Source organism: Lonchura striata, chromosome 12, assembly GCF_046129695.1.
Source record: "Lonchura striata isolate bLonStr1 chromosome 12, bLonStr1.mat, whole genome shotgun sequence".
NCBI classification, from domain to species: domain Eukaryota; kingdom Metazoa; phylum Chordata; class Aves; order Passeriformes; family Estrildidae; genus Lonchura; species Lonchura striata.
In genome coordinates this window covers 10112079-10138729 of record NC_134614.1, presented here as the reverse complement: position 1 = coordinate 10138729, position 26651 = coordinate 10112079, and the positions used below count along the sequence as shown (strand labels likewise).

The 26651-nt window shown below is 47.7% G+C and overlaps 2 protein-coding genes across 2 annotated transcripts in view; one reads left to right on the top strand and one right to left on the bottom strand.

Moving 5' to 3' along the window:
- Positions 1 to 26651, bottom strand: part of DNAH1 (dynein axonemal heavy chain 1) — a 71598-nt gene that overhangs the window by 9999 nt on the left and 34948 nt on the right. Inside the window, exons 31-58 of the mRNA XM_077786093.1 lie at positions 25807 to 25920; positions 25329 to 25478; positions 24754 to 24840; positions 24462 to 24648; positions 24269 to 24360; positions 23635 to 23789; positions 21886 to 22063; positions 21586 to 21780; positions 20818 to 20937; positions 20037 to 20195; positions 19655 to 19759; positions 18417 to 18557; positions 17765 to 17925; positions 16926 to 17083; positions 16620 to 16793; positions 16208 to 16246; positions 14964 to 15142; positions 12932 to 13162; positions 11445 to 11641; positions 10925 to 11060; positions 9555 to 9763; positions 8594 to 8765; positions 8029 to 8220; positions 7362 to 7472; positions 6120 to 6305; positions 1227 to 1418; positions 610 to 777; positions 151 to 342 (exon numbers count right to left, since the gene is read on the bottom strand). Of these exons, the coding sequence (XP_077642219.1) occupies positions 151 to 342; positions 610 to 777; positions 1227 to 1418; positions 6120 to 6305; positions 7362 to 7472; positions 8029 to 8220; positions 8594 to 8765; positions 9555 to 9763; positions 10925 to 11060; positions 11445 to 11641; positions 12932 to 13162; positions 14964 to 15142; positions 16208 to 16246; positions 16620 to 16793; positions 16926 to 17083; positions 17765 to 17925; positions 18417 to 18557; positions 19655 to 19759; positions 20037 to 20195; positions 20818 to 20937; positions 21586 to 21780; positions 21886 to 22063; positions 23635 to 23789; positions 24269 to 24360; positions 24462 to 24648; positions 24754 to 24840; positions 25329 to 25478; positions 25807 to 25920 (4380 nt within the window). The remainder of the gene's footprint in view (positions 1 to 150; positions 343 to 609; positions 778 to 1226; positions 1419 to 6119; positions 6306 to 7361; positions 7473 to 8028; positions 8221 to 8593; positions 8766 to 9554; positions 9764 to 10924; positions 11061 to 11444; positions 11642 to 12931; positions 13163 to 14963; positions 15143 to 16207; positions 16247 to 16619; positions 16794 to 16925; positions 17084 to 17764; positions 17926 to 18416; positions 18558 to 19654; positions 19760 to 20036; positions 20196 to 20817; positions 20938 to 21585; positions 21781 to 21885; positions 22064 to 23634; positions 23790 to 24268; positions 24361 to 24461; positions 24649 to 24753; positions 24841 to 25328; positions 25479 to 25806; positions 25921 to 26651) is intronic.
- Positions 1813 to 5198, top strand: LOC144247005 (HAUS augmin-like complex subunit 3). The gene is made up of 4 exons (XM_077786202.1): positions 1813 to 3066; positions 3210 to 3649; positions 4286 to 4505; positions 4917 to 5198. Exons 1-4 carry the CDS (start codon positions 1813 to 1815, stop codon positions 5196 to 5198), a joined length of 2196 nt encoding a protein of 731 aa, XP_077642328.1.

Here is a 26651-nt window from a genome sequence, read left to right as displayed (position 1 = left end):
CAGTCTTGTTGAGCTGCTGAGATTAGGCCAGGTAGTTTCAGCCTAGGATTGTCATGAGCTGCAGGCACATGGATATTTTCACCACTGTGCTGCTTGATCTGAAACTGAGCTGCCTCTCATAAGCAGGCAGAACCTAGCTCTGTCCCTTACCACATCGGCACGCGCCAATCTCTCCAAACACTGCTCACACTTCCTCTCCAGCTCCTCCTTATTGGCTTTGCAGGCCTCGTACTTGGCTTGCAGCATGGCAATGCCATCTTCAACCTCCTTCAGGCGTTGCTTAGCTTCATCAAGGATCAGTTGGGTGGCACGCAGGTCCTCCTCTGCCTCCCGCAAGGCTTGCTGGGGAGATGCACAAGGAAAGTGTTGGGTATGTGGACAGGCTCTTCCCCCAAAAGCCAGAGATCTTGAAGCAAGAGTTGGTTTTCCATAAAAGCGCTTGCTGGTAAGTGCTAGCTACTAATATCTCAGTCAATCTTTGTCCCTGGATGACAAAGGCATTATGTCCTGACCTGCAGAATGCAGGGATTCCTAGCATCTCCTGCACAAGGGAGCTGCCAGTACTGTGTTCCCAAACACTAAAAGCAACTGGGTCACACAGTTCCTTACCCGCTTGGGCTCCACGACCTTGGCCACAAAGTGGTACTTGTGCATGGCACGCACCCACTGGCAGATGGAGGTACAGGCTTTGGAGACCTTGGCGATGGCAGCTGGCTGAAACTCGTCATTGTCAATGTAGGGCTGGATGGCCTTGATCACACTGTCTGGAATATTGTCCTGCAAAGAATAGAGGGAGAGAAAGGCATTCTCCTCAGCCAGATCTCTAGCATGCTCATTATTGATTTTCTAAGAGTTTCCTCCAGAGGCAGCAGCACCCTGGGACCTAACAGGATGATCAAGGCATCACACTGGAGCAAAAAGAATCAAATGACTGCATGTTGAGGTCTGGGAGCCACAACTGTGGAACTGGGTAAATCCCTTCTCATACCACTTCTATTTCCTCCCCACAAAAGAGCAGGGGGACAGAATGTGAAGACTTGTGTGTCTGGGTCCCATTGCAATGAAGTGCACCCAACTCACATGAGGGCTTCCAGGCCAAATACACCCTTGTCCTTGGTGGTGCTGAAGGGTGCTGCCACAAGGAGCTCGACTTATTACTGCTGCGAGAAGGATGTCTGTGAGGCAATACCTGATCACAGTCACAGCTTCCTTCTGTCACTACTTACCTTATCATAATCATACAGGCTGTTCAGGAACTGCACTGGGTCCTGGAGAAGGGCCCTGCCTGGCTCCCAGTAATCATCCACCTTGGTGCCTATCTTTTCTCCTGCCACCTTTTTGGGCTTTTTTCCATGCATAATGCAGACAGCTTCAATCACAATCTTCACGCCAGGGGGAGGCCGCTGCAGGGCTCGTACCTGCAAAACCCAAATGGAAAACAGTGGGTTAACCTGATTCTCTGGGAGATGGGGTGATCATCGCTCCCTCAGCTGGGCCAGAGGAAACTGGGACCAGAGGCAGGACACTTCAAGGATGCAATACACAGGCAAGAAGGACAGAGGGATTTGAAGGGAAAGCTGGTTATCAGAAAGGGCATGGAGCAAACTAAACATAGGCTGAAAAAGCTTGCTCTGCTACTCTAATAGGTGTGTTCCTATGGGCTGAATACGTCTTGGCAAAGGAGATAAATCTGTATGGCCCTAGAGAGAAGGCTGTATGGAAACTGGACACAGGCAGGCTTTCTCCCTTGCTCTATGGGCTCTCATTTGTCTTGTACCCCACCACAGCAATGAGGTATCAGGATGTCTGAGGATGATTCCTGCTTTTTCCCTTCTAGTGCTGACCATCCTTGCCATGTACAGCTGGAGGTATTCTGAGGCCTTCCCAATGGACACTGTCAACAGAGCAGCAGACTTTATGGCAAAGCTGAGACTGATCTACCCCCACGCAGACACCCTCTGTGAGAGGGATTTTGAGTGGCTCTTTGACTGCCCTGAGACACAGCAGTTCCTCGAGTGCTTCTGCAGCACGGTGGGCGAGGAGAACGTGCTGAGCCCTGCTGAAGTGGAGGCCTATGAGGCCCTGCTGGCTGCAGGCAAACCCATCTTGGAGGGTGATGCCTTGGACGAGGCCCTGCAGATGTGCTGCCAGGTCCCACAGCTCCCCAGCTCGATAGTGGATGAGGGGCCCTCTCAAGAGGCCCTGCAGCAGGAGCTTGAGGAGCTGAGGCACTATCGTGACCGCCAGCTCTGGAGGTACAGGAAGCTGTTGGCTTGGACGAACAAGCTGCAGAAGGAGCAGAAGTATTTGGAGGAGCAGGAGAAATTGGTGAAGCAGGAGTTAAGGGTGGCTCATATGGACTTAAAAGCAAAGATCTTCAAAACCAGAACTGTCTTGAGCCAGGTCAGCAAGGCTGCAAAGCAGGTGTCGGAGTGTCCTGGGAACACGGAGATGGGCCAGCTGCCAACACTGCTGTGCCAGATAGATCTTGCTCCTTACCTGGAACAAGAACAACAGGCCACTGATGTATTTGAGAGCTTCATCCAGCAGGTCCTACCAGAGAACATTCAGGCTCCAGATGTTTGGGAAGCAAGTGCACAGGGAGAGAGCAGTCTGAGGGAAGGGCTGGAGGCTGAGACACAAATGGACTCATACTGTGAAATACCAGAAGAAAGAAAAGGAGCTCCTTATCAAGAATGCACAAAAACACTGTGGGAGGGGGCACCAGCAAGCCGGGGAAAATTGGTCCAAGGCTCAAAGGCAGAGCTTCTAGTGGAGGGAGGGAACAAGAAAGACATGTTGAACATGGAGAGTGAGGAGAGAGATGGCAGCCAGGAAGTCACAGAGAGAAGGGAGACCAAGAAAACATCAATGCCAAAAAGTCTTGGGATTGATGAAGATGAGCTGCTGGAGGACCAAGAGAGCTTCTGGAAGGAGCTGGGCCGAATTGAGACAGCATATATCTGTGCCCAGAGGGAGGTTATAGTCACAGCAGCAAAAGTGGAAGGTGCCCAAGCTGCACTGGAGTGGGCCCAGAGGACTCTGGAAGCTTCCGAGGATAATCAGGTATGGCCAGTGCCCCCATTCCTCCACCATCCTATGTGGCAGGGTCTGCCTGTCCCTGCTGCTGCCCACAGCTGACAAGTCGGGACGGGGTGGCAGAGCCAGGCAGCGCAGTGTCACCAGGCTGTTTGTGTCCCCCTGCCCAGCAGGCTGTCGAGGCTAAGCTCCAGAGCCAGGCTGCCGTGCTGCAGAGGCAGCTCCACGCCCTGCGCTTGGACATCGCGCAGACCCTGGAGCAGCAGCTGCCGCCCCTGCTGAAGGCAGAGGCACGCCACTTTTGCCTGCCCATCCTGCACAAGCACTTCAGCCTGCAAGTTGCCCGCCTCCAGAACACTGCCAGGAGGCAGGAGGAGGCGGCTGCGTGGCTGTTGAGCCAGCGCAGCCGCCTGGACCTGCTGGAGCTCCAGCTGGAACGGGAGAGAAAGGAGCTGGAACAGAAGGCCGCTTGGCTGGAGAAGATCAAAACTGTCACGAGGGAATCCCAGACCAGGCTGCAGAAGCAGCAGATCTACTCCAGAGATGCCAGGCCCTCCCAGAAGGGTCATCCACACAAATGGATAGACCCCAAAGACCTCACTGCTTTACGGTAAGGGCCTGGGGGGTCTGAGCTTAAAGAACAAACTAGGTGTGGGGACAACGGCACAGGAATGGCCGAGACCCAAGCTACCAGATAGACTAGCACTGCTCTTCTGCTGGTGCAGAGCCACTGTGACCCCATGGTGGCATGAAATGCCCCAGATCTGCTTCTTTCTGGCTGGCTTGGACTGATGAAGTAAACTATGGGCTTGAAGAATGCAATGAGTACAGAGAATAGAAGTTTTGTCTAGATTATTAAGGTAGAGAGTCTAGAGGCAAGTCCTCAGCCATGGAGAAGGGGTACTGGGCCACAAGAAACCACAAGCTTTTTAGAGCAAAACCTCTCTTTGACTAGGTGTCCTTCATTGACTGGGTCTTCTCAGTCTTCCTCACATAGTTTTGGAGTAGCTGGTGCTGGTGTCTGCCAAAAAGAAATCACACACTCTCTCTTGAGTCAGCCTGCTCCTTTATGGTGCTCTTCCCAGAGCTCCATGACATGGGATGCCCACCAGGAGTGGCTGTCTCCTCATTGCTGACACATATCCGCTTGCATCCCAGTCTTACAGTGCACAACAGCCTCAGATCCCTGTTCTGGCTCAGTACTGGTGCTGTACTCACAGCTCTGGCTGGTTGTCCCCTCTCACAGGCTCTGGAACATGCTGATGGGGAAAGATCAGAAGAAGCAGCAGCCCTTCCGCAGCTATGCGACCTTGGCAGCCAAGTGCTCCCAGCTGGTTCACGACAAGAGGGCACTGGAAGCCCAGCTGAAAGCTCCTATGCCCCAGGTGTCTGCCCTGGAGTCCTCCATGGAAGTGCTCTATCACCAGCTGTACAACAACTCCAACCAGCTGCAGGTCTCCTTGCCGGTAAGGAAGCACTCCTCCTCCCCTGGGCCTTGCTGGGTGGCAGCAGGTGAGCACTGGGGGCCCTCTGCCATCCTCCCTGGGTGCAGGGGGGATGCCTCGCTGCCTCTCAGCCACAGAGGGAGGGGAGGTTAGCCTGATCCTTGCCTTGCCCCCAAAACCCTCCAGTGAGGCACCGGCTGGCTATGGGACAAAAAGGTGATTCTCACTGTGTCTCAAATGTGCTGTTCAGTGTTGAGATGGGGAGCCTTAGCCAAGGTGTCCCAGTAAGCTACCTCTGCTCCTTGGCCTGGGAGGGTTTGGAGGCCAGAGCTGGGTGGGTAGTTTGTTTCTGGAGGGCTGAGCTGTTCCACAGGTATTAGGAAAATCCCCTTATTTCTCCATGTTCACATGAGTTTGGGTTCCGTCCCTTAGGAGATCTCTGAGCTGATGCAGCAATTGATCACCATGGAAGATGACCTGTACCAAAAGCTGACAGACCTCCTGAGTGACTTGGAGGTCAAGCGCAGGTTTCTGGAGAACCCCATCCTGCAGACAGAGCGCAACCTTTATGTGCTTTTTTACTGCAATGAGGAGCGGCTGAGGGAGGTGGTGGAGGAGCTGGAGAAGCAGACATCAGCCTCCTCCACGGGACCCCCGAGGGAGGAGGCTGTAGATGCAGACATCAGCCTCCTCCAAGGGACCCCCAAGGTGTAGGTCAAAGGCATCCTTGCTGCCTGCCACAGTAATGGTGTCCTCTTTTGGTTGGTCTGGGTCCCTAATTCTGGTCTGGGAGAGAACTGTGGTGTCTCTGCTCCGGTGACAGGTTACTTGGGTCATGACCTGGCAGCTGGATTTAAAAGAAACTAGGAGCTTAATCCTTAAATACAGAGTTTCTAGGGGCTGGTGTAGATGATGTGTAAGAAATTGATGCATCTTGTGGCATTGGAAGCCTTGGATAGACAAGACACTTGTGCCAGCTCTACAAAAGGATGGGTGCTGGAGGCAAGTGGACCAACACTGTCTGTATCTTTCCCCACTTTCTGAGGAAAGGGATTTTGTGTGTTTTTGGGAGAATAAAAAGGTCTGTTAATCACAAATGCAGAGCAATAAGCCTGTCCCTGTGTGGTGAAATCTGTACTTATTGAGTGTGCTGCCTTGGTTGTCATGCTTGCAGGCTCAGAATCACCCTTCTTTCTCTCACTAGCCTATTTCAAGCCAGTATTCCTTGAATTTAGCCTGCTGCTTCTTCTCTGCCAGTGATGGATCCCTTTTCAAAGAGCCTGCAGATTCAGGGTGCTGCCAGCTCTGTCCCTGTGTTGCACAGTCAGTACTTGGGGTTGCTTGGTGGTAGCTGCTGCCTACCCCTGTGGACAAGCATGTGGGGTAAGCCCTCCCCCACAGCATCTCCAAGACATGCTAGAAACACCCAGAGGCCACTTAGTGCCTTTCTGCCCTTCAATTTGCATTGGTGAGAAGCTGCATGGGCAGCTGCCCAGAGTGAGCCCAGGGGGATGGATGGATGGATGGATGAAAAGGCTGGGGATGTTGCAAGCCTATTGAAAGGCAGTTGCTGCAAAGGGAGATGCTGTCCTTGACCAGACCCAGCTCTGCCACCTTCTCCCTTGACACAGTTACCTCTGTAACATCATTTCTGTTGAGGTTCTTCAGGCTGGCAAGAGCAGCATCCAGGGCTGGGAGGGCTTCAGCCAAGTCCTTCTGAGCATCATCTGCAATGGCTTGGGCTGTCTGAGCTTTCTCATTAGCCTTTGCCTCCTCAGCCTGCACAGCACTTCTTGTCTCTTCAGCCACAGCTGTGTCCACCTGCAACATCAGAGACAGCCTCAGAAGCATGCTGGAGGCACAGCTTGGCTTGGCACTGCTAGGAAAGGATTGCAACTGTCCTGGCAGCTTGTGTGTCTTCTTCCAGCAGACCTCGGGGACCTAACTGCTGCAGGGGATGCCCTTCCTGCACCATACTGGGAGAAGGTTTTTGTCAGCCTGTATAAACCATCCACAAGCTCTGTCTGTGCCTGAAATTATGTTAGTCTCGCAGGGATTAGCTGCTCTGCCCATTTGCCTATTGGCACAAGTAGAGGATGCAGAGGGTTGCAAATTTGTTGTAGGGAGATGGAGGAATGGGAAGACATGCTTAGGGCTTTGTTTCTAGAACTGGCACTTCTGCATACCCCAAGGGTTAAAACACTACCGGAGGCATAAAGGAAATGTGGAATATAGCCAAATCCTTATCTGCTGTGTGGGAATTTAGGTGATTGCAGATTCTTTCCACTCTGCAGGCAGAGCTGTATTATGTTAGTGTCCCTGTTCAATGTCCCAGTGTGGCCACCCCACAGTAGGAGACGGGCAGGGAGGAACACAGGAGAGAAGGCAGTGACAGCTAACACAGAACAGTTCCCTCTTCTGAAGTGGCATGAGTGAGTGTGTGATGGTCTTTGAGGTGTGGGGGGCAGGCTGCAGCCAGATCAGCTCCCTGGGATGGGATGTGGAGGAATGATCCTGTTCAACAATGAGTCTGGCTTAGAGCTGCTCAGGGCACCTCAGGACCGTGTTAGTGTTGCTAGACTGTGCTTTCAAGGGCCTGGGAGCTCGGCTGACTGACCCTGGATGGTGCTTTCAGAAAGGGACATGGAACCCATTTCTTCTGCAACAAACGGTGCTCACCAGCAGCAGAGCAGGACCCCAGCAGGAGGCAGTTTTTGCTGTCAGTGCAGCTCTGCACAAATATCTGTCATGCCAATCTAAGGTGCTTTTAGCTCTGATCAAGCAGGATTTTGCACAATCTCTGCCAGGCCCCTCCAGCCCGTGTCCAGTCCAGTCTGACAGTCAGAGTTAGACAGTGCAGGGCTGCCCAGCAGGTACCTTTATCTGTTCTATGGTTGCCTCGGTGTCCTTGGCTGCCTGTGCCAGGAGAGGGCGGGAGGACTCCAGCTCCTCCTGCATCTTCGCTACATCCTCTGCTGTTCGCAGGAGCTGTGGGAGCAAAGCAGAGTTAAGGGCAGGGGCAGCAGCCATGGAAAGCCCTAGGAAAGGGCTGTGCTGCTCTGGGGCATGCTCCCTGCCAAGCATTGGGCTGCCCAAAACACAGGTCTTGCCCTGGTTCCTGCTTAAGCAACAATCTGACACTGTTGTGTGCTTATAAATAGTAGTCCTAATGTTGCCTGCACATGTTAGGCATTACTTCATAAGCTTGTGGCAATGAGGCAGCAGAATAATGTTTCTGTTAGAGGGCTTTCAATTACAAGGTTAATGAGGAGCATCCTGAGAGCTGAGCTACACAGAGGTCTGTGGTTCCCAAGGACTGGGGATCATTATTCTTTGGAGCTGTTACAAACTACTCAGACCTTCAGAAAGCCTGGCCCTGGCAGAAGGCATAGTTCTCACTTGCTTTAGCCTGAGTTTTTTCCTGTTACACAGGACATGTGTAGGATATCTCAATGCATCTCTGCAGTTGTAAATACACTGCTCAGAGGGTAGCCTCACTGCATAAGGGGTAGCCCCAAAATTTTCCTGGGTATGAGGGATGAACCTTGTCTAGCCCACTTTGCATCCTGTTCTTGGCTGTCTTCAGTTCTTGTTGCTTCTTCCCAATGAGGGAACTGAAGATGCTGAGGAACTCCAGATAGCTTTTGGGAGTGACATAATTGTGTCTGCCCAGTTGTGCTAGGAACAACTGGCACTTCTTTGCCACACTCTGGTGGATTGCAACACATACTTGAATCTACAAGGAGAAAGAAAAGAAACAAGGAAAGGAAACAAAGAAAATAAACATTCAGTATGGAACATATGAAAGGCAAATCTATGTGATGCTCATAGAGAGCAAAAGGGGCTTATGAAGAAGCAAGCTATACAGTCACAGCACAATTCATGTGTGTGTGGGGACTTCAGTGCCACAGAGGGCTGACAAATGGCTCAGCCCATTTCAAGGCATACAAAAGCTATGCAGTTCTGCATTTGAATGATCCTGCCATGGAACATTTCTGCTGCTGGGTAGGACACTTCTGAAGGCGTGCCCTGCATCTGTTGTCTTGGTGTATGCAGAGAGACAGCACACTGAGCACATGGAAGCAGAGTATTCTGTGTGTGGCACGTACCATCCCATCCATATCGTCATTACCGCTGCCAAGGAGTGGGAGCTCACTCAGGAAGGAGGAGGCAACGCTCTGCAGGGCTTCAGCAGGCCACTCATTGAACCAGTCGATGGTACAGCAGTTCACAAGGGAGGGGAACTGCCTCAAGCGTGCACGGAACACTTCTCCGATTGGGCTGAGGGCAAGGTGTGCAGAGATGTGTTACAGCTGGCTCTACATACAAGGACAAAGTATGTTTCCTTCTACAGAACCACCCCGATACTTTGTGGAGCAAGAGGGACAGGAATACACCCAGGGAAGGAGGGAAAAGGGGAATGACAGTTCAGGCAGTGAGCTGCATGCCCAAAGGTGCATGTCTGAGCTCATTCCTTGGCTTGGGATATTCTGGAAGTATTAAGATGGTAGTAGGATGATGTTTTATGGGTCTCTCTCTAGGGACAAACTCAAGGGATCAAAAAATAAATGTACTCTGAGGTTTATTTCAAGCGGGTGCGTGCAGAGATCACATCAGCAAACCATAACCACAGCCCTGATTTTTCTACTTGTTCTTGCACTGAGAATGCCCTGTACCTTCTGGTATCCCTCCTGCAAAGGAGCAAGCTGGTTATGGACTATGCATTGGATTATTGAGTAAACATGATGCAACTGAGCCCCAAATTAAAGCAAGATATGTATGTAACAAATGGCTCAATGGTGCAGAGAGGAGGAGGAACCTTGTTTCATCTGAATCACACATATTGATACTCTTGAAAAATTCAGACTTCATCTTGAGACCAACAAAGAGTAAAAAATAAAGAAAATCTAGTCCTAGGGGAAGGTGTTATGCAAACCATACTCCTATTCTCCCTCCTTCTGCAAAGGCTGAGGCTTGGAAATAAAAATCCCATTGCACAGTGATGAAAGGCAAAGGATAAAGAAGGAATAACTAGCATTAAAAGCATGGAGCTGTAGGCCTGAAGTGTACCTCATGCACAGGACCATGTGGATATTGCTGCGAACCCGTGCTGTGTATGCAGCCATCAAATTGGCTTTGGTGGGCTGCTGCCCCAGGTCTCGAACAATAGGCTTCATAGCTGTCATGATCTGGTCTTGGTCTTCGGGATTGTAAATGTTGGGAATGTCACCAGAGTTGAGCAAGTTGTTGATATCTTCGAGGAAAGACTCATTTTTAATCTAAGTAGATGATGAAAAAAAAAAAAAAAAAAAAAAAGCAGTTTCTTAAGTCAGAAGACACTCATGTCTCACATGCCATGGAGATAATTTCTGCATAAATACAGCCCTCAAGCTCAGTTATAAGAAACAATTTTTGTGATGATTTGGCTCCAGAAAGGCAGAAAGGCACACCCTGATTCTTGTCCAGCACTTCCAATTAAACAGCCATATTTCAGCCGTTTCAGGGGTGAGGGGGTGTGTTTGAGAACAAACATCCTTCTGCCCATTCCCGGTCTCCTTATCTCCTTACAGACAAATTGAGCTCAGGCTCTTGCTCCCTGCCTATGCAGCCAGACCCCAAACACCTTGGTTGCTCCAGGTCTTTGTTCCTCCAGCACAGAACACTTCATTATTAAAATAAAGCTTATCAATGTGGGAGACAGAGTAATTGTAGGGATGTGTCACAGGCTGTGGGATGATCTCCCTCCAGCACTACATTCACCTCTCCACCTTTGCTACATCAGAAATACACAGCATCCATCTCCTTGACTAAATTCACCCTCTTGGGCCCCTGTGCTCCCACATATGCTTCTCACTCAGGAAAAAGGCTGCAAGAACAAGTAGCATTTGACTGATGCTCATCTCACTGCTTAGGGCTCTGCCACAAGGGAATGGTTCCTATGATAATGAAGGCAGTAAAAAAGCCTATGGGGAACATAACTGTGATTCCAGAAGTGGAAATTGGCCTACTCATTAGCAAGTTACAGTTTACAGCCAGCATTATCCTGTGGGACCAGCAGGCATAAGGTCCTAAATTGACTCTCTTTTTGAAAAGGAAAAGAATAATTTTACTTAGGACTTCTAATATCAGTGCCCAATAGTGCTTAGTTTCAGACAGCTAAAATCTATGGACCCAGCAAACCTTTGGATGGAGCTGAAAGAAGCTTCCTTGAACAAGAGAAGAATCCACCCACTCACACACAGCTCTACAGACCCTCTAGCAATAAATGCACCACCTCTAGTTTCCCTGGGGCTATTTTATAAGATATGGGCTACTGAAGAAATACAAGTTGTGTCTGGTTTTGTCAAGTTCCTTAGTACTCTATAGGGGAATTTATTGAGCTTAGGGATGTGTTTCTGACTCCTTTTGAGATGGAATCCACCATGTTAATAGTCCTGTACCTGTGTGTCTACAAATAGGAAGGTCTTGGGTAGACTTTGAAGGCCTGCCTTCATCATGACCTTCCTCACATCATCTCGCCATTCTGTCATGCCATAATTTTTGGACAGTTCAATCTGGAAACATTCATTTTCTGCCCTGAAGGAAAAAGAAGCCTGTGGAGTTACATCAAATTAAAACATTCTCTTCTGTCAATTCCCAGTATGTCTTGTAGACTCAGAGTGAAAGAACTCAAGCAAGTTCTTCTCTTACAGTGAGTCCCGAGCACATGCTTGTCCTTGTGCACCAAGGACAGCCACCAACCCAGGAGCAGGTTTTACACAAAGCAGAGATACCTGAGCTATCCAGAAACCCAGTGCAGCTGTGCATGTTAACTGAGTCCTAGCTCTTGACTCATTTGAGGAGTCAGCAGCCAGAAAAGCATGTAACTGGCAGTGGGAAGGGCAGAAAAAGAGATTATCTGAAGGCAGGCCCAATGGAGCTGCTCCCCATCTCATGCATAGGTGGGAGTGCATTACTTACATGTGAGATGCCAGTCTGGTGAGAGACTGTCTCCCACTTCCCCCAACACCCAGCAGAAGAGCATTCCCCGGAGCCTGCCGCAGGATCCGGCTGATTCGGCAGATGTGCTGGATTGCATCCATGAACAGCACAAGCTTCAGCTCTGGGGTGTTGCTTTGATTGTACTCCTCCAGGTAGTCCTCAATCACCAGCTTCAGCTGTGGGCAGAAACACTCAGATAAAGGCAGTTGTGTGTGTGGGGGTTTTCTGTCTGCTGGCACAGCCAGGAGTAGGGAAGGGCAGAGCCTGGTGCTTAACAGAATCTGGGAGCAGCTCTCCTCCGGGCTCCTAAGGAACTGCCATTGGTTGGGCTGAATTTAGTTAGTGGTGGTGGCAGCAGCTGCTCAATGGTGACCTTAAACTAACTCAGGCAAATGACTACACTCTGCTGTTCCCAGCAGTGCTGTTTGCAAAATAAAAGAGCTTATAGCTGCCTGATCCATACTGCTCCAGGGCCTCCCTCTGGGTTAGTTTCCTTGCTCTATAGCTGACCACTGTCTGCTGCTGAATCCTGTGGTTAAGATGCTGGCTGGAAAGCACAGGTGCTGGGGAAGAAAGCAACACTGGCTGTAGATGAGTAAAGGAGCACACTCCTCTCCCAGGCCAGCCATCACATGGAATAGCTGCAGGAGCAGTTTCTCTTGCCCTTCCCAGGGCTCTCTTCAACAGCACCCTCAGGCCAGAGAAGGAGATGAAGCATGAAGACATCTGGGATTGGATCCTACCCTCTCAGCAATCTCACTGTGGAGCTGGGAAACTAACACCAGCTGGAATTCATACAATGCTGAGATCCCTGCCCAGATGCCAAAGTCCTGTGTGCATCAGTGGGGACTGTGCAGCTGCCTCTATGTGTGGTTGTCTCAGCTGTGCTCACCTCGGTGGGGGACAGGCCTACCTACTCTGCAAAAGGGGTTGGAAAGCTCAGTTAATTACCAGCCCTTGTCACACAGCTATCACAAGAGGAGAGACAACAGAATAATCATCTGTTTCTGATAATGAGTGCAAAACGCACCACTCATTGCCTTTGCTTAATTACCACTATCCAAGTACTCCCAGTATCTTCTCCAACAGGGAGTCTGGCAGTAACATTAATTACTTGTAAAGGTCAATTGTGAAGTCTTTAATGGCAAAAGTAGTATTGTTTGGGGGTAATGTGCCATTTCTTTCCAGCAAATTTCACTTTTCAGTCCCAAGTATGACTCATTTGGGAGATTTGGCATAGCAGGCTGCCTCCAGGATTGCAATGCAGAGACAGCTTGTTCCACCTCAACTGCCCATCACAACAAATACAGCCACTATTCATATATGTGGTAGGATTTCACAGGAGAGCCCTGGGACGTTTGTAGTTTCAGACCTCTCTAATTAAAGCACCACTATTGTTACTATTACTGTTTTCCTTTGTTTGTAGAAGACTGGGAAGATGTGAATGTGATTCCCAGGGTCCTTACCTTATCCTGGCTGTCGATTGCTTGGTATACTTTGACATTGGCACCTGGCTCCATGAAGTCTCCAAACAGAACTGGCTGTGTGGGAATGACCTCCTCAAAAGTGGTGCCAAACTCCTCCATCTTCTTCATCATCAGGTTGTCAAACCAGGTCCGGTCCTCGTCACTGACCAAGCGATCACGGAAAACTCGGCAGCTCTCGTGGTACCACAATCTCAGCAGGTGCTCTTTGTTCTGGTAGGAAACCCCAGCGAAACAGCCCCCGTGAGAGAAGCAGGGAAGTGTTATGAGCATTGCTGTCAGCAAAGCTGGTTCCTGCCCAGCATGTGGCCAGCTCCACTCCTGTTACAAGGCAACTGGAGCGGAGAAAGAACTGGGCAGAGGAAGCTGCTTTCCCTTCTCTCAAAAACAACTCTTGTCAAAACAGCTGCTTTGCAGAGAGCTCATTACAGCATCAGTTTATCCCCCTCTATTTGTCCATATGTTGGGCTTTTTTGCGAGATTTAAATTTTGTGTTCTTTGTTCTTATCTTTCACCAGTTTGATTTAGTTTGTACAGTTTTCTTGTGTGTTTTTTGAAAGATCCTTTTATTTGGCTGATAGCACAGAACCTACAGTATTTAGGGTCCTAAGTAATTCCTGTGATAATTCAGTCTCTACTAGCCAGACTGGAGCCACAGCAAGGTTCTCCGGAGAGCTGAAGGGGCAGAAGCAGGTAATAGGACAACACCTCTGCCCCTACTTGGTCCCTGTCTGATCCCCCATGGCTCCATCCAGCCCTGAATGGATGGGCTGTGTCCTTCTGACTCCCTGTGGCCACTCACCTGCTTCCATGCCAAGGAAGGACTGTGATGAAGAGGGCATCTGCCTGCTACAGGTAGCAGGCAACAGCCAAAGGGGAGGCCACCACGTCTCTTGAGCAATATCAAAATGCATCTTCAATGGAAAATTGAAGCCTGTTTGCAGGCCTGTTTGAGTTTGCATGCCTGTGAATGAGGCCTCAACTAGAACAGTTCAGTCACTTAGTGGTGTCCCTCAGGGGTCTGTGCCAGGGCCAGTTCTATTTAATATTTTTATTGATGACATGGATGAGGGTATTGAATAAATTAGTAAATTTGCAGACAACACTAAGCTGGGAGTGTGTGTCTATCTGTTGGAGGGTAGGAGGGCTCTGCAGAGAGACATGGAATGGTTGGATAGAGTCCAATAGGATGAAGTTTAATAAGTCCAAGTGCTGAGTCCTAAATTTTGGCCACAATAACCTCTGCAGCATTACAGGCTGGAGACACAGTGTGGCTGGAGAGTGCCCTGGCCGAAAGGGACCTGGGGGCACTGGTCAACAGCTGACTGAACATGAGCCAGCAGCATGACTGAACATGGCAGCCAAGAAAGCCAATGGCACCTGGCCTGTATCAGGAACAGTGTGGCCACAAGAGCAGGGAGGTCATTCCTCTCCTGTACTCAGCACTGGTGAGGTCACACCTCGAGTGCTGTGTCCAGCTCTGGCCCCTCAGTTTGGGAAGGATGCTGAGATGCTTGAATGTGTCCAGAGGAGGCAACAAGGCTGGTGAGGGGCTTGGAACACAAACCCTGTGAGGAACGACTGAGGGAGCTGGGGGTGCTCAGCCTGGAGAAAAGGAGACTCGGAGGTGACCTTATCACTCTCTACACCTTCCTGAAAGGTGGCTGCAGTCAGGTGGGGTTGATCTCTTTCTCCAGGCAGCAACTGACAGAACAAGAGGACACAATCTTAACCTGTGCCAAGGAAAATATAAGTTGGATATTAGGAAAAAGTTTTTTACAGTAAAGGTGATAAAGTTCTGGAATGGTCTGCCTGGGGAGGTGGTGGAGTCACCATCCCTAGATGTGTTTAAAAGAAGATTGGATGTGGCACTTGGTACCATGGTTTAGTTGAGGGCTTGGGGCATGGGTTGGACTTGATGATCTTGAAGGTCTCTTCCAACCTAGTGATTCTGTGATTCTGTGATTTTTGGTCTTGCCCTGGGTGGCAGGGCTGTGCTGATGGGAGGACTCACCTCGACCTTGCCAGGCTCAGCCATGAGCATGCCCTGGAACACCTTTGAGAGGTCTCTCAGGTTGAAGGTGTAGTGGGACTTTGCTGGTGTGGGCAGCAGCTGGGACGTGATAGTCATATAGACGGAGATCGTGGCATCGACTAAGGGCTCGTTCAAGTCCTTCACTGCATCTGCTCCCGCTGCAGAGACAGAAGTAGTTGGAGAGGATGTCAAGATGGTAACTCTGGGCTGAGAAGGTCCTTGCAGTGCAGGAAGGTGGCACTGAATGGCAGAGGTGCTGGCTAGCACTTGGGCAGGAACACACTTTTTTCTGCTTTTTTCTGAGAGACAGTGAGGGACCTGTCCAAGCACCCGCTCACTGCAATGGACAGCTGCCAAAGGGTTTATCAACTAATGTGAACCAGATTTAGAGGTGGAAGAATGCTGTGGTGTGAAGCTTCATGCCCCCCAGGAACAGAGGAGGTATTGCCAGACAGGTAATTGATGCCTACCTGAAATATTCCAGACAGGTTTTCCTCCTCCTTCCTTGCACTCCTGCAGTGAAATCTCAGCTACTTTTAAGCTAGAAGGTGTGAGTGCCCTTTTAGCTAAACCCCCTGCAATTCATTATGCTCAGCAAATGCAAAGCCACTGAGGAATAATTTCTTACGCAATAGTCTGGCAAAATTTAAAAACAGCTGCCAGTTTTAGAACATAATTATTTTTTTCTCCTAATGAAGTTTATTACAAACACTCCTGGAGAAGTAGAGCCCTGTGACACCCCAGCATTTTGCAGTTTTTTGCATTTTTTCAAAAATCCTTTAATTTCTTTCTAAATCACAGCTAGATGTTTCACTGTGCCCCTGAGATCACAGTCAGGTACTGGTGCTTGTGAATATTGCAAGCACTCAGAGAGCTCTGCTTTGCTTCTCCCATAGCTGACTATTCTCACTCCTTTCTACTGGCAGATTTGCAGATGAGGGCATATTTGCAAAGATGATCCTCAATTCCCACCCTGTCAAGCATAAGAGGACTCATTTCACTCCAAATGAACCCGTTTTTCATGGTGGCTGTAGCACCATGCTCAGATCCACCCTGCTCAGCTGTCCACAGGCTGCAGCAGATGGAGAGTAACAGAAGGCTCTGCTTCCACAGAAGGCTGTTGTCTGGACAAGTGTCTGTCTGCTGAAAGCACAGGTAAGCTGTGCTATGCTGTGCTTACCAGCTTGTTCTGTTCACAGTCTCATCTTTCTGCTCTTACTTACGCACTGGATTTCTGTAACTTTTTTCTCCTAGGTATCCATCTAGAAAAAGACAAAAAGATTAGTTCCAGCTTTACCTGCTGAGGTTAAGAACATCTGCATCACCCATCGCAAACAAAATCCTCTTTGAAAGGCCCAGGTTAAAGGATAACATATTGCAACTGTGAAAACCAAAGCTGAAGCTTGCTGATTTGCACCAGCAGAGTTTGGCCCTGAGACTAAATAGGGTATGAGCTCTCTGTTTGCTAAGCCTCATAAAACACTTTCCCTAAAGCATCTTCCAGTGACTACTGCAAGTTCCAGCTTTCAACACTTTGATGAGATCATCAATATTAATTGCTCCCCTTCCAAACTCCACTGTCATCAAGGTGACTTTGAACATGAGGAGAATGTGGCAGTTTTCTACAGGACTTACCCATCCAGCTGCCAAGGATGGTGGAGAAGATCTTCCTCTTGCTGCTCTCATCCATCTCAGTGAAGGAGAGGTAGTTGAAATGGCGAGTGAGCCGTGGAGTGACAGGATTCCTTCCCCCTCCAGGAGGCCCCATGGCACAGACAAAATTAATATCTACCAGCTTCTTAAAAGTACCTTTGAGAGTGCAAAATCAGGAATGAGTGCTGAGTTGTAGCTAAAAACCCTCACCATAAATCTCCACGGCAGGTACACATATCTAACAGGCCAACTCTTGCCAAGAGCTCTGGCCAAGGATCTGGGTCATACCGATCTGCTTCCGGTCGTACCAGCCCTGGTGGTCCATCCACTGCCGCAGCAGCTCGATGGGAGGCTGAGCCCCATACTGCTCCAGCATGGGCATGTTCAAGTCATCGATAAAAAATATGAAATACCGACCAACTGGAGGCCCAAACACTCCCTTCCGCCTGCAAGGACAGAACCCGTGTCAGGACATGGGAAATGCACTTCTAACTTGATTCAAATTAGTGGTTTTTTTTTCCTCTGGATGCTTCCTGAGTCAACAGTTTCAAATATTTTTAACACTTGATACACTCCTTTGTAAGGACCTTTGCACGGAAAAAATCTGGAGCAATGCTCGAGGCACTGGCTTCTTTCCAAGTGAAATTTTGTCTACCTATCCACAATGCCAAGGAGTAAATGGGTGCAATTAAAAGCAAAGCTTAAGCCCATGGACCTGTTGGAACCTTCAAACCAGTCACTGACCAGGGAGGTGAAATGGAAGCTGTTTACTGTGGGGAGTGGGATTGCGGGTGGGCAGCCACATTTTCTCCCTTCATCACTTTCTGTAAAGATCCCACACCAGGGTTTGCAAACACCTGTGCTGTGAAATGTAGTATTTCTGGAATAACTAGAATTGGAGCAACTTTTACTGACCCTCACTAATCCTTCTCACTTTCTTGTCATTATAACAAGCTATTATTGGCTCTCACAATCCCAGCTCAGATGTGCTGTGTGTCCTACATGTTATCCACAGCTATACATGCTCAGGGCCCCATCAGGTCTTGGTCTGAAACTAAATAGCCAAGCTGATAGAAACACTGAGCTCAGGGATACTGCCTTTGCACACACACACAAAGGAATCTTGCCTCTTATCCAGTTTGCTGTCGATGAGATCCTGGGTTTGGTTAGAAGAGGTGCGTGCTGAAAACATCAGGAAGTGGGTGATGTATTTATTAGGCAAGTTCTTCAAGAGCTTGTCAGCAATTGTGAGAGTCTTCCCTGTGCCAGTGGGACCAATGCAAAGAACCTAGAAGCACAATCAGCAATGCAGCATAATCATAGGCAAGCAGCCTGTGTTTCCCAGAACTCTGACACTGGCTGGAGGAAATGCAGGTTACTGCTCTTTTAGGCATCTGAAGGTTGGGAGAGGACTCTTGGACTTGCTTCTTCAATAAGGTCAGTTGCCCAATAGCAAAATCTCTTGGTGTGGATGGAATCCAGCCAGAGAAGTACAAAGTGGAACTATAGGAAATAGGTAAAGAGGGATGGTGATGGGCTACCTAGAAATTTCTGCATTTTGATTGAACAACTGAGTTTTGATATCCCTTTGGGGTGCTGGCATGGTGCCTGGGGACCAAATGGATAACTCTTAGTGCTTAAGCACAGATTTGGAGCAGAGAAATACAAATCCATACAAGAGGGAAATAATCCTATACTGTTAGGTAGCTGTTAAGTTCTGAGTGCCCTGCGAGAAGAAGAGGTTGAATCAAAAATTCAAAAACAAGGCTGGGCACGTACTGGCTTATAGTTGGTGAGCAACAGCTCCAGCAGATAGGCCATTCGGACTGTGTTCATCGTGGGCACAATAACGTCACAGAAGTTGGTGTCTGGAACCATGGTGAACTTTGCTGTAGCATCCAGCCACACCTCCCAGTGTACCTGAAAGATTGGAGTCTGCTTAGAGGGGGCATCTATTCCTTCTAAGAAAAGGAAAACTATTTCTGCTATTTTCCTTGTCACTATTTCCTATGTAATAGCTCGGATTCTGATGAGAAATTCAGGTTTCCAACCCCTCTGTTCAGTCTTGCCACCCTTAACTTTCTGTATGGAAATGCTGGGAGTGTTTGACTCCTTATTTCTGGGAGGGACAGAGCCTGAGACTTAGAGGTCATTGCCCCAGCAGCAACACACCTGCCCTCCCTTCTGAGAACTGGGATCAAAGCAGGATGGAGCACTTGTGATATCTGCAAGAACAGGAATTCTGCCCATGGCAGAGGGCCAAAGGGGGCTTATGTGGGCTCCTGTCCTCCCATTCCATGCCATCACCCCTGTTGCACTCAGAGGCACATAAGGTTTTCTACTTGTACAAGATACGGATCTCTTGTGCTAGATTGAAGCTGCAGATGAGCCTCCCAGAGGCCACTATACAAACGAGACACAGCTTCTGTCTGGGCTGTTCTGGAGAATACGGGAGGAAATCTACATTCCTGACCACCCCATGTGGCCTTCCCACAGAGATCACACTGGCACCTTCTGTTAAGCACCCAACACTCCTGTAGGGTTCTTTGTTTCATTTCAGGAAGGGGAAGCATTTTCCCTCCTTTTTAAATTCCTTTTATCCCAGTGTCTGGTGACTGTCAGACAAGATGACCCTGACATGCCCTACACTGGTGTCTCTTATGAAAAAGATGGAATATTTATCTGCCTTGCTGCTGTTCCAGACTCTGCTGCACATAGCTCTTCTGATGTTGTTCACTGCTTTCTAACAGAGACAGATCTATCCATATGAGCTTCTCCCTGTCCTCCAGCAGCCACACCTGTGCCACCTCCCACTTTTCTGAGCACTGACAGAGACACACAGGTCTCCTTGATTCAATGAAAAGGTTAATTTTGGTTTAAACATTCCTGTTTGCTTTCTACTGGCCTTTCTTCTTTGTCCTTGATGAGAAAATCCTTCCAAATCCTGTAGGACTATGTTGTTTCCTGGTACCTCCTCCTAAATTACCCAGCTTGGAATTAAAAATTAAATATTTTACCTCTTTAGGGACTTCTTCATCCAGATCTTCTTCAGTATTGCTAAGCCCAGCATCATCCAGTTTATAGTCATAAACCAGTCCTTCTTCTGGGAAGAGTAACCGGACCTGTGAGAATAAAGCTGTGGTGAACCTGGCTGCCACTCAGCTGAATTCACAGGAGGAAATGCACTACTTCAAGGAAGACTTTACTAACAGGATGCTACCCAGGCCAGGGGGCTCAGGTGTCTCCCAGAACTTCCAGCTCCAGGTGGCCCTTTGAGAGAGTGGCATACCAGATGCAAACAGGAAGTCCATCCAAAGCCTCCAGGCATTCGGCTCTGATCCCCATTCCTCACTACTAATTCCTCTATAATTAGAGAAGATCTGCTTTCCCTTTACTCACCCTTTCCTTTGCCATCTTCTTCCTGAGCCATGAGCTAAAGGCCTCACGACCTAGGGAATCTCCAGTAGCACCCACACTCCAGATCAAGGCAAATATAAACCAAGGTTCAATCAGCTCTCCCATACGAGCAATCTTCTCCCGGGGAATTGTCTTAAGTCCCTTAGAACCAGAGACAAGCAGAAGAAAAATTCTCAGGTATAATTACAGCACACAAACCCCAGACTCTTCTTAATTTGCTCATAATTCTATTCAGCTTCTATGCAGTTTTTTCTAGCCAGTTTTTCACAGGCCTTGTAAATATATTATGTGGATTAAAATCTGTTGTTTCATTGGTGTACTTGACAGACTCCCTTTGCTGAACTAACGTCACTCAACTGGAGATGGGAGAAGAATTTAGTCTTGGGTTTTTAATTTGAAAATTGTCCAGACTTCTTCAATACTAATTCTCAAAGGACCTGCAATCTGAAGTGCATCACTGCTCAGCTCTGATTTCTGCTATCCCCTCATTCTTCAATTCCCTCTGCTATAAATAAAAGTGAACCTCTGCCCTCCAGCCTGGTAGGCATGGAGCTTATCTTGTGTTCCTTCAGTGGACAGAGCATAATCCTTCCAGGTTTACCTGTGATTTGCTGGATGCTGTGTTACCTTCTGCCACGTAGATGAGCTACAGAATGACCTTTCTGCACCAGCATCTTGTTCTCTGGTGACTAACCCTTTCCATGACTTAGCATCCTTAAGAGTTACAGACACAAGTAACAGTGATAGAGGTAGCAAAATCTACCTTGATGGGAATGAAAGGCTGATATAAACATTCCAAGAGCACGAGGAGGCTCATTGTGAGGTTACCATCTGTAGAAGCAATTATCTCCTTCACAGAGCTTCGTAAAAAGTCTATGGCCTCCTGGAAAGACAGGCAGGAACAACTCAGTGTCACCATCCAGCTGCCTTTGGTTTTACCTTCTTGTTTATCTTCATCATGTTTTGTTTAGCAGGGAGACTGTGACTGAGAACGCTGCCATTTCCAACTGCATCCCAAGTACCACCATTTTTACTGGAGAAAAGCAAGACAAGCCCCTTGGTTCAGTCTTAACACCAAGAAACCTCTTGGCCTCCCTCTTGGTTCTGTGCAACACTTATGTGCATTTTGTGCTATCAGTGCTGTTAAATAGTTTGCTCCCTTTAGAGCCTTCCTTTGTAGCTCCAGGTTCTTCATTAAAATAATGGCTTATCAGCAGAGTAAAAATAACAAGACTTGTTTGTACAACCTTCTCCCTGGAGGTACTCCACTCTAAGCCATGGAACTGCACTAGGGATAGTTTTGTCCAGAAGATAATTTTAAAATGAAATAAAGCCAACTGTAATGACCAATAAGACTTAGTCACATCTACAGAGATCAGTGAGTAACCTCTATTAAAGCCACAAAATTCACAGAGACATTTCCATGATAGATATTATGCTGGTAGGAAATGTTCCCACAATGGCCTTGACAAGTCTGGGCTGGTTGATGCTCAAGATGACATGGAAAGGCTGGAAGAGAACAGTAGCTCACCTGGAGGAATCTCTTGAAGAGAGATGCCAGCTGCTGTGCGAAGCGCTGCATGACATCTGGCATTTTTTTCAGCCAGCATTCAATGAAAGGCTCCAGCCCCAAAATGCTGGGTTCCAGGTAAACCATGCCACAGCGGGAGACTGTGGCAGGGGAAGCAACAGCCAAATCCTGGACTTCAAACATCATGGTCATGCTCTGAAAATTAGAAAAGAAAAGAAAGGATAAGGACCATCTCAGTATTTCAGTGCAGGGAGGAAGGAGTACAGACAACAGGCAGCACAAGTGGGAGGGATGAATCACCTCTGTCATCTTGATGATTTCCCCTGAGCTGAGGCACAGCTTCTTATTGTCATCAAGTACAGTGTTCATGTTCTCAATCCACAAAGCATCCACTGGCCCATCAAACATGTACCACTTCTTGTTGGAGTCAGTGGCCACTGTTCCCCGACGCATGAGTGTGGAAAAGATCCCGTCTGTCCTGAAAGGCAGGAGGAAGGCAGGGCTTGGCCCATTCTGGTTTTGCTGAAATAAATGGCCAAGTTCCCACCACAAAAGGCAATCTAATCCTGCTTCATGTGTCTCCCTTATCCATGAGCTACAGAAAGGTCCACCTCATTCTTTTTTTTTACTGAGACACATCTCAGCCTGAGTGACACCACAAAACAATTTCTTTGGGCATCAGGATTTGGAATTCATGTCATTTAACTATAAGACACCTCAAGCTTCCCTTTAACATCTCTGTCCTTCGTGAGGAGTAAAGAGGCCTTGGTAGCATCCAGTTCAGGTCACAGGTAGATTATCTGCTCTCTGGAGGTGCCTCTTTTTCTCTTTTTCTCAAGGTTAAAAGGATAAATCCAGTCTAAAGAGCATGATCCTACCCTCTTTATAACAGAAGTTCCCCATCCTCAACTGACTATGAACCTGGGTGGTGCTGGAGCTGGTAACCAGGAGAGCAGACACATGGAATGCTGGCTGTTGACAGCAAGAATTTAATCTGTACATGGAAACCTTGAGCACAGTCTCCATTCAGACCCTGGACTTGACTCCTGCTATTTGTTATTTTTATAGTACTAGTGAATTCCAGGGTATTGTTACTAAGATCAAGGGAAAACAGTCTTTTCTAAAGCTCAGCTGATGAAAGCAGATGGATTTGTCTGTAAATATATTTTACACAACTGTTGTATTTTTCTTTTTTGTCACATTGACATGCCCGTGTAGAGTCACATCATAAATAAACTGTTGAGCTTAATTGGAGCTCCTATAAAATATCCTTCAGTAAATATGTACCAGATCCTAAGCTGGGAAGCCCTGGTCACAGCATCAGTAATGTTTACTGGCTTGCACTTTTCCTAGAGCTAGGTAGTTTAATATCTGTTTAGTTTCCCTCATTTTACAGAACGCAGTCTTTAGCTTTGCCCTGAGACAAGTGCTGGCTGACAGGGCAAAGGGAGATTCACATTGCTTCTCACATCCTAGCTTATGGGTAAAGTGAGCTGCAAAGTCAACCTCAGGTCGCATACGGAAACATACGCAGCAGGACCAGGCTATAAAGAGGGCAAGTGGCCTATTGGTTCTTGTTTCCAAACCATGTAAGCAAGCAGGAGCCCTGGCAACAGGAATGAAATTCCTCTTTATGCCTCAAAGTCATTCCTCATCACTCAAGGATACCAGAGTATTTATACAGAACAATTCAAGTGCACAGTACAGAGGTCACTTTTCTTCAGAAGCAAAGCAAGCGTTTTTAAGCTGCTGTATCTTAGGAGCAGGGGCATGTGCTCCAAAGCTATTGAATTATTGTTCTGCAGTTAATGCTGCGAGCTGAGCTGCAGGAACTGTCTGGGCATGTGCTGGCAGACAGGCCAAGTGCACAATGAAGGATGTCAGCTTAAATCGCCGTGACTGGCTGTTGTAGCTTGGTAGGGATAAGGACTTGATCGCTTCTGGTTTTATGCCACCACCCCAAATGGTTCTCAGCCTTGGAGAGAAGACACTCAAGACCAGAAAAGTGTTTTCTGTCTGGAAGAAAGGAAAGGAGGTTTTGTACTTTACCATTCATGCGTTAGCAAGTTGAACTCTCCATAAAGCTGGCCCATTGTGATGGATTTGGGATTCAGTACAAAGTAGCGGACTGCTTCGTAATTCCCACCACTAGCTGCAGGCTGACCTTTCAGTGATGTCATTGCAGCTGCCAGGACTTCATAACTCTACAAGTGCAGGACAGCCAGAGAGTTAACTGCCATGGCTCCAGAGTGATAAAGCCACTTGCTCTCATAGCAACTGCATTCAAATGCAGTGAGAAAAGAGACACAGTGAAGGGTAACATCATTGTACAAAGATGACTGGCTGAAATAAAAGCACAGAAATTAAGCACTCTATATGCTGTGGAGAAGGAAGTTAGATCTTCTGTGCATGAGGCCTGAAGCACCTAGAAAGTCGAAGTATGTCTCAGTCTTAGAAATGTGCAGCAGAACTAATGAGCCTCAGTCTAATCTCACAGCTCAAAAGGGAACCAGTAATATACCTCCCATGGCTATAAATTATTACAAACAGGCAATATCTTTGTGCCCTGACTTCTATCTGGGAGGAGCTTTAAATGCCAGCAGGGGTCTTCTGTGAAACTTAACCCACTGCATCACTAGGTAGGTGATGGTTTGCTGGGGCCAGCACAGTATTTCACCCATACCTTTGTCTTCCCAGAACCTGTTGGTCCCACCAGCATCAGGCCGTGACGAACTACGGTGGTCTCGTACAGCTGGATGCATTTAGTCACAAAACCTGTACAGGAAGATGATGCAGAGTGGGCTGGGAATACATCTCTTTCCTAGGGCAGCATGCTGGACTAAAAGCCCAGGTCCACAGGGAGCTTTTCCCCTCACCATCAACATCCTTCAGATTTGCCTGGAGGCAGGATTTGCGGATGGCTTCTTCCAGGATGCCATAATCAACAGGTGTTTCTTTGATATTCGGAAATAAATCTGAGACAATACCATTGAAGAGTTTGAGGTCATCCTGCAGGAATTTGGGTACGTTGGCATCCCTAATAGCTCGCAGGCAGATCAGCTCCTGTAAGGATTTAAGAACTCAGGACTTCAGAAATCTTTCCTCTTGTATGAGGCTGCAGAAAAGGCCCCATAAGTTTATGGCAGAGTGAAGTACAAGCACACTTACCTCATCCATATCAGGATTCTCTCTTTTGAGATTGCCAGCTGTTGAGATTACAGTCTTCACAGCTCTCATCCCAAAGTCATAGTGGTCCTAAAAAAGGCACAGAGGAAACAATATCATCAGATAGAGGAGCACCACCTAAAAAAGTAAACTTAGGCATGCAGTCAGCAGGTGAGAAAAGAAATATGAGAGAGTTATGCCTTCAGAACAATTCTTCCTTCATCCAACTCTATTTTCAGTATCCTTCAAACAACTAATTAGTCCTCATCTGTACAGTCTATGAATGAGGGAGATGAGAATAAGTGCACAATGAAAAATCCTAGATGGAAGGAAAAGCAAGCAGGGCTGTTTGGCTCAACTGTCCTGCCACTGTAATCCTAAATAGGATTTAAGGTGAATCCAAGTCCAGCCACAGGAGCAGAAATGAGAATTAGAAAGAAAGAAGGAAGATAAAGAATAGGTGAGGTGACCTTTTAGAGATTTGCTATGACAAGGCACCAAGAAAATCACCTGGGTACTTCATGCCTAGGCTGAGAAAGTCTCACATTTAAAAAAGTCTTGGACATTAAGACATCTACCTGGGAGCTGAGCTGTTCTGACAATAGTTTGAATGTTGTGGTGATCTTCTTTGCAAGGACTTTGGCTTCATTAAACCCAAAGGAGTAGAGTGAGATCTCAGCAATCATGGAGTAATCTGGGACCATCATAGCCACAGGACGAAAGAGAGCCTGGAACATACAGATCCAACACAATGTTCAAAGCACTGTCATTTCTTGCTTTTTTTTCCCAGCAAACTGAAAAGGCTGAGTATCCATTCCAGACTGTTTAGAGGACACAAGATGAGTGTGCTGGCAGCTGTCACTGTAGCATCCCTGCAGATTGCAATCTGAACAGTGCCATTTCCTTACACATGTGTTTCAAGTCTCAAAGTGATCCTGGAGACTCTCCAAAAGCATCATACCCTAACTCTTGTCATGAAGACACTGGTGGGTCCAGGTAGTACCCAGCACCTTTATTGCCCCTCTTCTTTCTGTCTGTGCAGCCTGCCCTCCTTACCTTCAGGTTATCGGGCAGTTCAGTGCGCCCAGCATACCCTGGGTTCATTGTGATGAAGACTGCACAGGATGGGACCAGTGGGATCTCTGTGCCTTCAAATATGAAGGTTTCCACCTGGAAAATTAAAAATACGATCATTTTTGAAGAACAGAGACTGACCTGAAAACTAAGTAATGTAACAGAGTCTTCCAAGAGGAGAACACAGCTCTTAGTTGTTAAATTATAAAGCACAAACACACACAGAGCTGCCCACAACAGTAGTGACTCAGTCTGGTCCCACTACAGGTACCCAGGGTACCCAGTATTACCAGCAATATTTTTCCCTCTATAAAAGACTGGGCTTGTGGAAGATTTACTGATAGGTTAAATTTTCCTTTTTTTTAATTTAAACTCTTGAACAGACTTCTATCCCTTCAGCTGTAAACAAACATCTTCCCATTTATTTTGCACTAGAGATCAGACCTGAATTAATTCATGGCAAAGAGGGCAAAGAGAAACCTAAATCCTTTTTAAAGCTGTGTAGGTAGTAATTTCAGATGGGGGATAAAGTAATGCAGAAGAATTTACAGAGAGCAAGTTTCTAATTCCAAGCCAAAGTCAAGGAGATTCAGGTCTTAACCCTTCTGGGGATCCAGAGAACAAAGCAGAGGCTGGCTGCTAGACTGGCTGACAGCTAAATCTCCATTACAGCAAATGATTCACAACAATTCACTTTACAATGCAACTCTGTGTGCACGAATATGCATTTTTTTGCACATACTGGGTTTTGTGAATCCACCAAAGCTTGGTTAACACATTGAGACAAATTTGGTGCTGAGCAACTCATGTCGGGACACTGACTGCCT

Bases quoted from the DNA above. Each gene is read 5' to 3' on its own strand.
- LOC144247005 (XM_077786202.1), top strand. From the start codon at position 1,813: ATGATTCCTGCTTTTTCCCTTCTAGTGCTGACCATCCTTGCCATGTAC. The intron at 3,067-3,209 runs GTATGGCCAGTG...CCCCCTGCCCAG, and splicing joins AAGCTTCCGAGGATAATCAG to CAGGCTGTCGAGGCTAAGCT. The intron at 3,650-4,285 runs GTAAGGGCCTGG...CCCCTCTCACAG, and splicing joins AAAGACCTCACTGCTTTACG to GCTCTGGAACATGCTGATGG.